This window comes from Sinocyclocheilus grahami, unplaced genomic scaffold (assembly GCF_001515645.1).
Source record: "Sinocyclocheilus grahami isolate Dianchi unplaced genomic scaffold, SAMN03320097.WGS_v1.1 scaffold1957.1, whole genome shotgun sequence".
Lineage (NCBI taxonomy): Eukaryota > Metazoa > Chordata > Actinopteri > Cypriniformes > Cyprinidae > Sinocyclocheilus > Sinocyclocheilus grahami.
Genome location: NW_015507136.1, coordinates 55144 through 70215, shown reverse-complemented (window position 1 = coordinate 70215; position 15072 = coordinate 55144). Strand labels below are relative to the sequence as shown.

The 15072-nt window shown below is 37.1% G+C and overlaps 1 protein-coding gene and 1 pseudogene across 1 annotated transcript; one reads left to right on the top strand and one right to left on the bottom strand.

Moving 5' to 3' along the window:
* Positions 1-316: 316 nt before the first annotated feature.
* On the top strand, positions 317-7604 carry LOC107573483 (voltage-dependent anion-selective channel protein 2-like; annotated as a pseudogene).
* Positions 7605-8374: 770 nt separating this feature from the next.
* Positions 8375-12764, bottom strand: tor4aa (torsin family 4, member Aa). Its single transcript, XM_016259914.1, has 2 exons — positions 12713-12764; positions 8375-9648 (listed from the first exon to the last, which is right to left on the bottom strand). Exons 1-2 carry the CDS (start codon positions 12734-12736, stop codon positions 8419-8421), a joined length of 1254 nt encoding a protein of 417 aa, XP_016115400.1. The 5' UTR covers positions 12737-12764; the 3' UTR covers positions 8375-8418.
* Positions 12765-15072: the final 2308 nt, after the last annotated feature.

Below are 15072 nucleotides of genomic sequence, written 5' to 3'. Positions count from 1 at the left end.
TTATAATTTGCTGGTTGTCCACTTATTTTCCAGCATCTAACAGGCCCTCATAAAAATGTTTTAATTAAGTTTATAAGTGAAATGCGTTGGCAGTCAGAATGCAATCATGTACAGATTATGAAAGAATATTTTACAAGGCTAGAAAATGAACAACTACTATGAACTACGTTCACACAGTGGGTTTGGTAACTGATAATGCCATCTTGTGGGTTTGCTTTATCTGCGGTTTCATCCCCGCTTTCTTTTGACATTACTTGTAGCTTAGTGATGGTTCAAATATGCTGATATTTTCCCTTTCGTTTATGTATCAGATATAATGGCTGTTCCTCCTGCATACTCAGACCTGGGGAAAGCGGCCAAGGACATTTTCAGCAAGGGTTTCGGTGAGAAAACTCGCAGCGTTTTGGAGAAGATGTTTGCTTTACAGGATGAATTGCATTCTGCTGTAATTCATGTCTTTGTTTTGTTTGTAGGTTTTGGGATTGTTAAATTGGACCTCAAGACTAAATCTCAAGATGGAGTGGTGAGTTAGTTGTTGATTAATTTGTAGCAGTACTTTCTTTATTTTTTTAATACACATTGGCCAAAATAAAACAAAATTATATTTAGCATAAATAAAATGTAGGTCTATTTTAAAGACCCATTAAAGGAATAGTTCACACAAACATGAAAAATAAATGCTGAAAAAGCATTGCATCACTTGCTCACAAATGGATGCTCTGCAGTGAATGGGTGCCGTCAGAATGAGAGTCCAAACAGCTGATAAAAACATCACAATAATCCACAAGTAATCCACACCACTCCAGTCCATCAATTAACATCTTGTGAAGCCAAAAGATGCGAGTTTGTTAGAAACAAATCCATCATTAAGACGTTTTTAACTTCTGGGCAGAATATGAGTCCATAATCCATAATGAAGCTTCCTCCAGTGAAAAAGTCCATCTCCTGTTGTCTCTCGCATCAAAATCCAGCCACATATTTGTTTAGAGCTGTTTTAGCTTGTAAACGGTGCTTGATCTGTGCAGATTTCTCTCCTGATTCAGACCAGACAGCTGTTTCATTAGAGAAAGCACTATTATAGAGGACTCATATTTTAGCCAGAAGCAATGGTTTGAAGTTAAAACATCTTAATAATGGATTTGTTTCTTACAAACACACAGCTTTTGGCTTCTCCAGATGTTAACTGATGGAGTGGAGTGGTGTGGATTGCTTGTGGATTATTGTGATGTTTTTATCAGCTGTTTGGCTCTCATTCTGACGGCACCCATTCACTGCAGAGGATCCATTGGGGAGCAAGTGATGCAATGCTACATTTCTCCAAATCTGTTCTGATGAAGATACAAACTCATCTACATCTTGGATGGTCTGAGGGTGAGAAAATGTACAGAAAATGTTAATTTTGGGGTGAAATATTCCCTTAAGGTGCAAATTTCGTTACCTTAATGCTTAATTGTCATGTAAACATTAGCGCAATTTTTATGACTTTGATGCACATTTTGGGAAATGCATTTAGATGGTAAGATTATTGTAGGAGTATTTGTGTGATGTGGCAGGTTTCACTCTAAAGGCCCACACATCTCTGTGGTTTCATTGAATCATTTCTCTCTGACTACACAACCAACATCACTCTAGAATTAAATAAGAGTCCAGTCCCGTCTGTGTTTCTGGGTCACAATCAAAATAAACCTAATTCTGTCACATCACACACCATCTGCCATCCAGTAATGTCATGAGACACCGGCTCACACTGTCCTCTTCATGTTCAATGTCTGTTTTATTGTTTATTTAATGTGTTGTTTTTAATAATGCACAAATATAGACTTTCTGACAGATATTTTTAACTGTTAATTACAGGGTTGTCGGAAACAGTGTTATTTTTAACTCAAACTAAAATGAACACTATTAAAAGTTTGTTATTAAAAAATTGCTAAAAATCAGTCATTTTGTAATGGATAATTACAGGGTTTTCCGTCGCAGTGTGGTTGTTTTTAACTATAACTCAAATTAATATTATTTAAAAAATCTGGTTTAAAAAAATCGGTAATAGAAAAATTGGTAATTCGGTAACTGAAATAAATGAGAAATATTGAAAACCTTAAACTTGAATAAAAATGAGAAATGTTGCCTTGGCAACTAACTGAAATAAGTTTAAGATGAAAATATATGAATAATAATATATTAAATATAGAAATAATATATATAAACAAAAACTAATAAAATGTCAAAAGCAAAAATACATTTACTAAAATTAAAATTAAAACTGAACATATAAAACTAAAAACTAATTGAAAATATTAATAAATATTATAATACTATATGAATAATATTACAATAATACTCATTGGTAGAAAGCTAAAAAAGCTTAAAATGTCCAAATATCAGCCCATGAATTGTCTATGCTTATATATATCACTACAGATCATTTCGTAATTAGAAATTAATTGTAAGTAATTCAGTAATAAAAATCCAATATTATTAATCTATACTATTTTCTCAATTTTAAACAAAAATGCACTTAGACTTAGTGAAATTACAAACTGAAATCAAAACAATGTACAACACAAAAAGTAGTTAACAGTCTAGTTTTTCTAAGTTGACTGACCGATATGATTAAAAAAGCTGTTTGTTGCTCATGCATGCCTATTGCCTAGTTTATATACAGTATATGTATTAATCCTGTTCGTAAACTCTAATCCAACTGCAGGAGTTCAACACATCTGGATCCACCAACACGGACACGGGAAAAGCCGGCGGGAGTTTGGAGACCAAGTATAAGATGAAGGATCTGGGATTGAGTTTGAACCAGAAGTGGAACACAGACAACATGCTCAGTACAGAATGTCTGTGGAAGACCAGGTCAGATCAAACTCTCCACATGACCTTAGAACCCTTAGAGTCGCATAGAGGATGATCACAATGGTTTGCTATCATATTCATAACTTGCTGTATTGTCGTCTCAGCTGACGCAGGGGTTGAAAGTGGCCCTGGATACGTCTTTTGTACCAAACTCAGGGTGAGTTGTTTGTATCTGTAGCGTCTGGACCACCCAAACACACAATATATATTTTGTTAGCTAGATTTAACAAATACTCTGTAACACCCCACGAACAGGCCCCTGGTTTCATGGTAACCTGGACACCTGAACCTGGATTAATCTATTAATCTGTTGTATTATAGAATGCAGATTTACGCTACAAGCTTTTGTAGAATTGTACAGTAAGAAAGTTATTTCCCTTAACCAGGAAATTAACGTTCTTAGAATTGACAAGACAGTTGACCCTGAGAGGTCAGCTAAATATCTACAGCGGATCTAAAATATGAATAGTTAATTATAACTAGTTATGGTTAATTATTCATATTTCCTGTCATGAGCTGATTCGTTACATATCTGACGCATTAATGCTGGTTTGATGATTTGGTTTGGTGTCTTTGACAGTCTGTTTTTGAAGACTGGCTACATGCGTGACTTCGTCAATGTGAGCTGCGACATTGATTTCGAGGGTCCGGTTGTGCACTCTGCAGCGGTTCTGGGATACGAAGGCTGGCTTGTGGGCTACCAGATGGCCTTTGACACGGCCAAATCCAAACTTGTGCAAAATAACTTTGCTCTGGGATACAAGGCCGGAGACTTCCAGCTTCACACCAACGTGTAAGAATCAATGAAAAACCACACGATCAGAGGATTTTAAGTTGATATTGTAGAAATTGCTATGGAAGCTTGATTCTGCCGCGGGATAAAAAAATAAAAAAGGAAGTTGCGACTTTTTATTTCACAATTCTGACTTTTTTTTTCTTGCAATTCTGAGTTTATATCTCACAATTCGGACTTTTTTCCTTTTTTGGAAGATATTAAGTCAGAATTGTGATTTAAAAGCTCACAATTGTGAGAAAAAAGTCGCAATTACTTTACATTTTTTTATTCTGTGGCAGAAACAAAAAATTAGAACTGCGAGGAATAAAGTTTGAATTTGATGTACATTTATATCTTGCAATTTTGAGTTTATATCTCGCAGTTCTCAGACTTATTTCTCAGAATATAAGCTCGCAATTACCTTTTTTATGTTTTTAAATATGAAATATTTTGATTTAGCTAGCTACGACCCTGCTGATATTTTAATAAATTCTCATTTTATTGAAACCGATATAAATTCTTAAATCGCAAGAAGCGATCTTTTAGTCTATGCTGTTTTCCCCTCCAGTAATAACTTTGTGCTTTGTCACTTTTGATATGAAACTGAGTTTTCAGCTCAGTGACAGCACAAGATCATCAGAAACTACGTTAAAAGAAACATCTCACGAAATCACTCAATCAGTGTTTCAACCACAGAAAGACGTCAATGAAACAGCTACTAAACATCGTCACATAATGTTACATTTACCTCAGGCAAGTCATACAGTGACTGTAAACTTGTTAGTTAGCCAGAAAGAAAAAACCCCAGAGAGAGCGTTTTATTAAATATATGTAAGCACTGTATTATTTATTCTAGATTTTTTACTGAACCTTTTCTTCAATATGTAATGGGTGTTTGAATAAATCTGTCATCAGTAATGACGGCGCAGAGTTCGGAGGATCTGTCTATCAGAAGGTCAGTGATCAGCTGGAGATGGCCGTCACTTTGGCCTGGACTTCAGGCAGCAACAACACACGCTTTGGAGTTGCTGCAAAAGTACCAGCTGGATAAAGATGCTTCGGTGTCTGTAAATGAACAATCTTCACACAACCACATTATGTTGTTGAGAAAAGGATAATTCACTTCATTTGGATTCAGTTAAACCAAAAAAACATAGTCTTTGCAAGTACGCAATCACACATGCAAATTCTCGGCTAATGCATTGCAAGCTTGTGGTTCTGTTGTACATGACAGCAATGCTGATAATGCAAATGCAGACGTGTTTTCTGACACATAATTCGAGTTCTGACACATTTCACAACACCACGTGAAATCAAGGTTTGTGTAACTAGAAGCATCTGCGTCCATGTTTTTCGAGAATTGTTTCAGGTCTAAATCTGCCCTTGAAAAGCTCACAGGGAAGTTATATTAAATATTCAAAGCTTGGAATGACCAACCTGAGCATGTTTTATTTTTTCATTATTTCCTCATAACAGGCCAAAGTGAACAATGCCAGTCTGATTGGAGTTGGTTACACTCAGAGTCTTCGACCTGGTAATCATGTTAAAATGATTGTTTATGATATGAACAGCACAACCCTAGTGAAAAAATATACTATAATACATCTATTTTGTGTTAAGTATACTACAAATATATTTACATATTTATTTGCTTAATAAAAACACCCTGCAATTACCTAAACTGGTACACTTAAAGCTAGAGTCTGCTAAATTGGAACAGCTAATTTTGTACTTAATGCACTTTAATTGTGCAGAAGTAGTGCTGAAGTCCAACTAAAGATATACTGATTGTGCTAAAGTGGAACTATTGCAAGTATACACCAGGTACACTTTAAATATCTTGCAATTAAAGATTATTAATAGTGATATTAAAACACATTTTAGGCTTAATATTAAAGGGTTAGTTCACCTAAAAATGAAAATTAGCCCATAAATTACTTACCCTCAAGTCATGCCGCTCAAAAAATTAAATGATGGCATTTTTTTTACTAGGGAAAACTTCTACATTTTCTACAGTATGCAGAATGTAAACTTCACAGTTCGTGAATTTTCTGTATGCACCGAATAACCAGATGACATTTGCCAAAATGTTCAATGTACAACCAGAGTACTGCAGGGAGTACTTTGTCCCACTGTGCAATGCATTTCATGTGCAGTGTGAAGAATGAACCAAGAGTGATTTTTAACATTTTTGATTCATTATTTTTTTTTCAAGTTGAGACATTATTAAGGGAACAAAAACTTTTCTCACCCTCGGCCCATCTAAAATGTAGATGAGTTTGTTTCTTCATGGGAACCGATTTGGAGAAATGTAGCATTGCATCACTTGCTCACCAGTGGATCCTCTGCAGTGAATGGGTGCCGTCAGAATGAGAGTCCAAACAGCTGATAAAAACATCACAGTAATCCACACCACTCCAGTCTATCAATTAACGTCTTGAGATGCGTGTCTATAAGAAATAAATCTATTATTAAGATGTTTTAACTTCAAATGATTGCTAAAATATGAGCCCATAATAATGTTTTTTTTTTTCAGTGAAAAAGTCATCTCATCTGAATCAGGAGAGACATATGCACAGATCAAGCACTGTTTACAAGCAAAAATGGTCTGAAACAGCTCTAAACAAATATGTGGGTGGATTTTGATGTGAGAGGAGAACAGAAGATAGACTTTATCACTGGAGGAAGCGTTATTATGGATTGTGGCAAATAATCTTGCTAGAATTGATGATTTGAAAGTAAAAATGTCTTAACGTGGTGTGGATTACTTGTGGATTATTGTGATGTTTTTATCAGCTGTTTGGACTCTCATTCTGACGGCACCCATTCACGGCAGAGCATCCATTGCTGAGACACTGATGCAATGCTACATTTCTCCAAATCTGACGAAGAAACAAACTCATCCTAATCATGGATGGCCTGAGGGTGAGTAAATGTCTCATAAACGTGAGTAAAATTTTCATTTTGGGGTGAACTACTTTTTAAAAAAATATATAATTAAAATTGATTACAATGTATTTTTATTAAAAAAATTTATTTCACTAATTTAAACATGCAACACGAGATTATGTGACAGCAATGTCGCATACTACTGTTAAAAGGTGTTCTCTGCATACAATTTGCCAAAAAAAGTACAAAATACTATTTCAAAACTTAAATAGTACACGGTATATACTTCACAATATGTAATACACTAGTATTTCATTCCAGTCATCTTGTGACCAATGTTTTATTTGTTTAGGGTGTTTATTAACCTCTTTGTGTATATTTTAATGTCTTATTTTCCTCTTTTCCCATTGTAAAGGGGTGAAACTCACTCTCTCGGCCTTGATCGACGGAAAAAACTTCAACACCGGCGGACACAAAGTAGGACTGGGTTTTGAACTGGAAGCATAGCTGCCGTAGAGCAAAAGACACAGAGGAAGAGGGACCCAGTCCTCATGTTGTCCCTCCTACATCACACACTAGCACTCGGTGATTAAAAACACTTAGCGGCATGTTGATGCTTTTTGCAAGTTTGTGGGAGCTGAGTGATTCAATCTCAACTGGCCGTAAGGCCTGGCCTTCTAAGGGAAATATTTGCAGATCACCTAATTTATTTAACGAAAGCCGTATATTTACGTAGAGCACCTGCAGCAAACCAAATTACACAAGTAGCGGTAGATTTGCGAGCTTGGAGCGTTTTTCTGGATGATGTCAGTGCATGCTAAGCACTTGCGTTTGATTTATAGCGTCGGTGAGCAAAGATCATAAATTTGCATGGTTGTAGTTGAGGTTATTTCTCAGGATGCTGCATTAGAGTGATGTTGCACTTCTAGGGCTTTAGGCCTCACAGGAAACTGAACAGACAGCATGCGTATTTTTAGAGCTTGCAACACTATCTATTACACACTCATTGATGGCTAGAGAGCAACTCTGTATTGTGGGAAAAAATGCCGCTAGCTAACCATTTCGAATATGTTTCGGTGTACAAATTAGCTTTATGGGCAAAGATATCAATGCGTTGTACATACCAACTGTTTTTTCCATATTACTATAATATATTTTGTTATTATATATAATAACTAATTTTACAATCTTGAGTAAGTTGGTCTTTGTACCTAATTTTTCCAGTGGAAATTAAGACATTTTAATAAACGAAGAAAAATTGAATGTTGTTTTGTGTTATTTTGAGTTGTGCTTGTTTCATGGACCTTCTTCACAGTATAAGTATGAGGAAAAATACAGTACCGTTCAAAAGTCTGGGGTTAGAATGATTTATTTTTTTCAAATAAATTAATACTTTTATTCAGCAAGGATGCATTAAATTGATCAAAAGTGACAGTAAATACACTTATAAAGTTACAAAGATGTATTATTCAAATAAATGCTGTTTTTAAATGTTCTATTCATCAAATAATCCTGAAAAAATGTATCATGGTTTCTTGAGCAGCAAATCAGCATATTAGAATGATTTCTGAAGGATCATGTGACACTGAAGACTGGAGTAATGATGCTGAAAATTCAGCTTTGATCACAGAAATAAATTACATTTTAAAATATATTCACATAGAAAACAATATTAGTGTTTTTACTGTATTTTTAATCAAATAAATGCAGCCTTGATGAGCAGAAGAGACTTATTTTAAAATATTTAAAAAATCTTACCGACCCCAAACTTTACGGTATTGTATACCTCTGTTTTTACAAATGTTATGTACAACTGTACAACAATTTTTCAAAATGGTCATCCTCATGGCACTAATAATGTTTTCCTCACGTTGTCCATCTGCACGGCAGATTTTGTTTCAAAGAAGGTTCACTTTTGCCACAACCTGCCTGCATCCAGTGTGAGAAAATTCCCGTTCGCCAATTATATAGTATGATAGTTCTTCCGCAAGTCTTTCTACATGGGATCGATCTGGGTAGAATCCTTCCCTGGACATTTCATCAATAAAACAATCCATTACGTGGCTCTTCTCCAAAAGCATAAAGGGCAGGAGCTCTGCCTCCAAAAATAGCATGTGGTATCTTTCAACGTAGCTACGCAACCAAGGGTTCAGCTCCTGACTCAAGCTCAGACGGCCTGAGACGGCAACGCTGGAGTTGTGCAGAACGAACTTGGTGATGTCTTCATGTCCCAAGTTGCTGATGAGAATGTAGATGGCGTTTAAGTATTCGTTGTTGTTTTTGGGATGAATCAGGTCTTGCAATGTGTCCAGCAACTCCCTGGGCATGTGCTCCACTTCATCGAAGATAAAGACCGGTATCTTCTCCTCTTCCTCAGCCTGAGTGACCATTTCAGAGATGTGAGAGTCCAGAGATTTGATGCATTGTGGGATATCGTCGTCTGTTGGGCAATGGTGCAGAACGAAGTACTGCATCACCAAGCCCTCGCCAACAACCGAGCTGAAATGCTGAGCCAGTAATCGGCCAACGTGGCTCTTCCCAACTCCAGTAGGTCCGTGAAGCGACAACACTAAAGGTTTATTGTGTACATAAGTTGACAAATAATCATGTAAATGACCCAGAAGGCTCTCTGCAACTTCTTGTTGGCCAAACACTTCCCTTTTAAGGGTTTTCTCCAGTCCGTCTAAATCATATTTAAGCACATGGTCGTCTAAGTTCTCAATGGCGTTGTAAATTTGTAGAAATACGATGATGCACAGCAAGTAGAGGCAGTTCTTTGCACGGCTTCTCTCTTTTGTGGGTACGGCTCTCAAAATGCTGCTCGGATACAAAACCCGTGCCTTCCTCTTTTTCTTCCGCTTGCGTGGGGAAGCGGGGTTAGAGTTTATGGTGTCTTGAAGATTTTCAAAGGTGAAAAACTTTGGGCTGGTGGACCGTGGAGACATGAAGCTCTGGGACGACACCGCTGCTATCTCAAGACGCCGTTTCTTCATGGCCTGGTACTTCTGGCGAATGCGCACCATGGTTCGTACGCTTGAGGAGAACTGGGAGAAACTTCCCGTGCCATTTTCCTTCGTCTCTTTCGGCTGGTCTCCTCTCAGCCTGTCACTGGGGTCTTGTTCTCCCATCTGTGGAAAGCAATGACGAAATAAAACAATATGAGAAAGACCATATGAGTTTGAGTAATCACCATGTTGTAAACGAAGAAATAACAACTGTATTTCAAAATCTAGCCACCATCTTTTAGCCAACAAGTTTCTGCAGGGTTTTCTAGCAGGGGAATGGTAGCAATAACAAATGGTGTGAAACTTGAAACTTGAGTGCTTGAAACTTGTTTTGACAACTTTTTGTTTGATATTTTTGCTCAAAAAATGGCACAGAATTAATTGGATGTTTCTGCTGCTAAAGGTTCTTTAAAATTCCATGGAATCTTTCCAGTGGACAAAAGGTTTCTTCTAGTAGAGAAAGGTTCTTTAGATTTAGATTAAAATTTATTTTCACTCTTTTAAAATTAAGGTTCTTTATTGGCATTGATGGTTCCATGAAGAACCTTCAACATCCATGGAACCTTTCCATTGCACAAAAAGTTCTTTTTTAGTGGAAAAAGGTTCTTTAGGTGATTAAAATGTTCTTCAAACTAAGAAATAAATGGAACTGTTTCTGAAACGTTCTTTGGGGAACCCAAAAATGGGTTGGAAGGCCAAGTCCTGCAGAGTTTAGCTCCAACACACTTCTAGCAAGTCTGAAGACCTTGGTTAAAGTGTGTTTATTCTGGTTAGAGCTAAACTCTGCTGAACAGTGGCTCACAAGGAACAGGTTTGGACAGTCCTGTTCTATGGTATCATTGCAAAATGCCTTTGGAACCTTTAAGTGTTCTTGTATGTTTTGTTTAGCATGCTAACCTCAAAATGAGCAAATTTTCTGTCCTCAATGGCCCTTAAAAAGCCTTTGGTGCAAGATGACAGATGTTGTAAACAGCATGCATCATAAATTCAGCTTTTCTTTTGTGACACGTCGCACCTTTTATTTTGGTGCATTTAACAGTTTGCTTTTTCCATAAAACAGCAAATCCTGAAAGCAAGAATGGAGGCATATGCATTCAGATAACGAACAGCGAGAGGTCATTATAGACATGCATGATTAGCAGTGCCAAAGTGCAAATGCAATCAGTTTTTTTCAGCGACCTGGCCAGTTGCATTGGGGCAGGACCAAACTTGGCACAAAATAAATGAGTACTGGATATTTCTGCTTCTTGCATGTTCCTTTAAGCATGTTCACATCAAAGTGAGCGCATTTTCTGTCATGAATGAGCCTGAAAAAGCCTTACAACATGACTGATGTTGTAAGCAGCATGCATCATAAACTCAACTTCTCCTTTGTGATGCATGTCACACCTTTATTTTGGTGACAGTTTGCATTTGCCAAAAAAACAACTAATGCAGAAAGCAAGAATGAAGGCATATGCATTTAGATAACAAACAGCATGAGGTCATTACACACATGCATGATTAGCAGCACCAAAGTGCAAATCCAGTCTGGTTGGAATTGGATCTTTCTGCTTCTTGTATGTTTCGTTTAGCATGCTCACCACAAAGTGAGCCCATTTTCTGTCATGAATGACCCTGAATGACGTATGTTGTAAACTGCATGCATCATAAATTCAACTTCTCCTTTGTGATGCTTGTTGCACCTTTATTTTGGTGCATTTGATAGTTTGCTTTTTCCACAAAACAACTACTGAAAGCAAGAATGGAAGCATATGCATTCAGATAATCGAACAGCATGAGGTTATTATAGACATGCATGATTAGCAACACCAAAGTGCAAATGCAATCTGTTTTTTCAGTGGCCGGGCCAGTTGCATTGGATCAGGACCAAACTTAAGTGAATAAGTGAATATTGGATATTTCTGCTTCTTGCATGTTTCGTTTAGCATACCCACCTCAAAGTGAGCGCATTTTCTGTCCTGAATGACCCTGAAAAGGCCTTTGGTACATGATGACTCATGTTGTAAACAGCATGCTTCATAAACTCAACCTCTGCTTTGTGATGCATGTTGCACCTTTATTTTGATGCATTTGCCATCGTAAAAAAAATAGCTAATGCTGAAAGCAAGAAAAGAGGCATGTGCATTTAAATAATCAATGAGACGTCATTATAGACATGCATAATTTGATAAAAGTTCAGTTTCAAGTTCTATTTGTGTACCAATTTTTTTGTTCCAAATGCAGTCTCTCTTTTTTTCAGCAGACTGACCGATTACATTGGGGCAAGACCAAACTTGGCACAAATGAAATGAGCATTGTACATTTCTGCTTCTTGCATGTTTCGTTTAGCATGCTCACCACAAAGTGAGCACGTTTTCTGTCCTAAATGACCCTGACTAACTCCTCAGTAAGTGATGACTCATGATGTAAACAGCGTGCATCATAAACTCAACCATTACTTTGTGATGCACGCTGCAGTGTGGTGTAGTTTGCAATTGCCACAAAACAGCAAGAATGGAAGCATGTTGTGGCAACGTCATTCACTGTTTTCAAGCTGTATTCAACAGGCCTGCAGGCCGAAAGACTGCCTTCTAAAACTATACACAAGCAAATGATACTCCATTTAAACAAGTTTCACTTCAACAGAAAACTAAAGAGCTCAGTTTCAACAAAAGCAATGCACGTATTGTCTGACCATCAAGTATCAAATGACAAAAATAACAATTCCTGCTCCTAAGAGTCCTCTCCGTTTTCCCCGACAATGAAATGGAATCAGAAACATGAAGCCTATTTGCTACAAACAAAAAGAAATGACCCTGAAACTCTTGTGAAAGCTGCTCAAAAGGTCCGAGGTGCATTTAAACACAGTTTCTTTGCAAAAGGTACGTTCAACATTCCACACATTCTGCCTTTCCTTCACGAGCCCCTCTGCCAAAGCAGATATGGTTTCCTTCCTGGAAATCTCTTTTCACACACCCCTTTTTGGAGACCAAGAGCAATAAAAGTGGCCTGTTAAATCATGAGTGTGCGTGATCAGACTGCAAGTCTGAAGTCTCCCACCAGCTTAAACTGTACAGTGGTTTAGCTCAGATGAGGGAAGTTAAGTAAGACTTTATCAGATGCAACAGAAAAATGTACAGGAAGACAAATGCAAAACTTGAGAAGGCCCAACAGAGTATGTATTACAAAACTAAAGTTGGCTTACCTTTGGCATGTGGTTTTGAAACATCAGATTCCTCTAGAAGCCTGGCTGATGAGGAGAGGAGAGAAGAGGAGGTGACTTCCTCACAGCCAGATGAACATTAACAGGCAAACGTTTGCAGCTCCTCCTCCTGTCTGACCTTCCTCTCGTGCAAGCCACACCTCCCTCCATCACATACATTGAAGAAACAGACCTTCTGGTGCACCTTTGTGCATAAAAATAGTCTGTTTGCACTACGTTGTACGTCAATTGATTCAGACAACGAACTGGGAAATTGATTGAAATTGTTGAAGTATTGTGGAGGATGGTGAACACACAAGGCTTTGTTTTTATTCTATAAGGAAACTCTATTACTCAAGAGAACTAATAGAATGTATAATCTGTGTTTGTTTGCTTACGTAAGCAGTAGAATGCTTATTTAAAGTCTTTTATCTGAATCACTCTGGGGGATTTGACGAGGATTTGTAATGCATAAACCAGCCCAGACGACTAACTCACGTTGGAGGTTAATGTGAGCTGCTGTCACAGACAGTTGGGAGTTCACCAGGGTGGAGTTTGAGCCGGCAGTTTAGAGTCACCAAGAAAATGTTCAGTGGTCTGTCACTGTGGCTCAGTATGCAAATATAGCAGCACTTTTACAGCTCACACCATCATAGATCAGAGTCATGATCTGGAGAGAATTTACACTCACACTCAGATGTGAGCATGTTGTGGGCGTTGTTTTCACTGTAAGTCCCACTAAACATTTTTAGAACGTTTGTAACGTATGTTGCTTATTCTTTTTTTTTTTAATAATTGTTATTTTAATAATAATAAAATGTATTTTATAAATATCTTTATTTTCAATACTTAAATCATGTAGTGCTGTATGCTGTTGTTGCTTCTAAATTCTAAAAATTAAACTGACTTTAAAATGATGTCGACTTATGTTTTCTATTAAATCTTGTTTATATATATATAAATATATATACATAATTCTTGCATAATTCTATCTGTATATAGATAATTGTGTACATACATATTTATCTAGTTTGTGTGTAATTTTATTATCTGTTGTTTTTTATTATTTTATTATAAATTGTATATTATTTAATTTTAATTTTACTTCACCAAGTTTCTTTGAGTGTAAGCAATAAATGTGTGTATACTTGGAAATAGAATATAATGTCAAATATTATATAATATAATGAATATAATAATTATATTGATTATAATAATCACAATCAGAAAGAGCTTTATTGCAAGGTATGTTTACACATATGAGGAATTAGTTTTGGTGACAGAAGCTTCCACAGCACAAACAGAATGACAGTGACAAGACAAGAATAAAAATAGAATAAGTCAATAGGAAATAACAATATGCAAAAAAATATTTAAAAACAAATTCACAATATACAAATTAAACAATAGATGGTATTTGTGTGTACAGGTGTGTTATGTACAAATGCAGGGAAATCTAAAAAGATAAATAAATAATGAATAAATATTGTTGTGTATTGCATGTTTCATCATGAGATGGATTGCTTGAGGGAAGAAACTGATCTTATGATCTTGGTGCTCTGTAGCGTCGACCAGATGGCAACAGTTCAAAGAGGAAGTGGCCCGGGTGTGAGGGGTCCAGAGTGATTTTACCAGCTCTTTTGCTCACTCTGGATGAGTGCCGTTCTTGGAGAGAAGGGAGGGTTGTGCCAGTGATTCGCTCAGCAGTCCCGACTACCCTCTGTAGTCTTCTGAGGTCAGATTTGGTAGCTGAGCTGAAGCAGACAGTTACAGAAGTGCAGAGGACAGATTCAGTGACTGCAGAGTAGAACTGTATCAGTGGTAGGTTGAACGTCCTCAGCTGGCGAAAGGAGTACAGCCTCTGCTGGGACTTCTTTACAGTCAATGTGAATGTCCCACTTCAGGTCCTGAGAGATGATGGCGCCCAGGAACCTGAATGACTCTACTGTACAGTGCTGTCCATGACGGTGAGAGGTCAGAGTGCAGGAGTTTCCTCCAGAAGTCCACTATCATCGCCACTGTTTTGAGTGTGTTCGGCTCCTGGCTGTTATAACTGCACCAGACAGCCAGCTCTTTAACCTCCTGTCTGTAAGCAGACTCGTCTCTGTCCTGGATGAGGCTGATGAGAGTGGTGTCATCTGTGAACTTCAGGAGCTTGACAGAGGGGTCTTCTTTAGAGGTGCACTCATTGGTAATTAGAATATGATAAAAAAAATACCATGGTGTTTGTGACTCAAACTATATTACCATTATCAGTCTTGGGGAAAGTTACTTTTAAAAGCATTTGTCGCGTTACTCCATAAAAAAGTAACTAATTACGTTACTTAGTTACTTTTTATGGAAAGTAATGCGTTACGTTACTT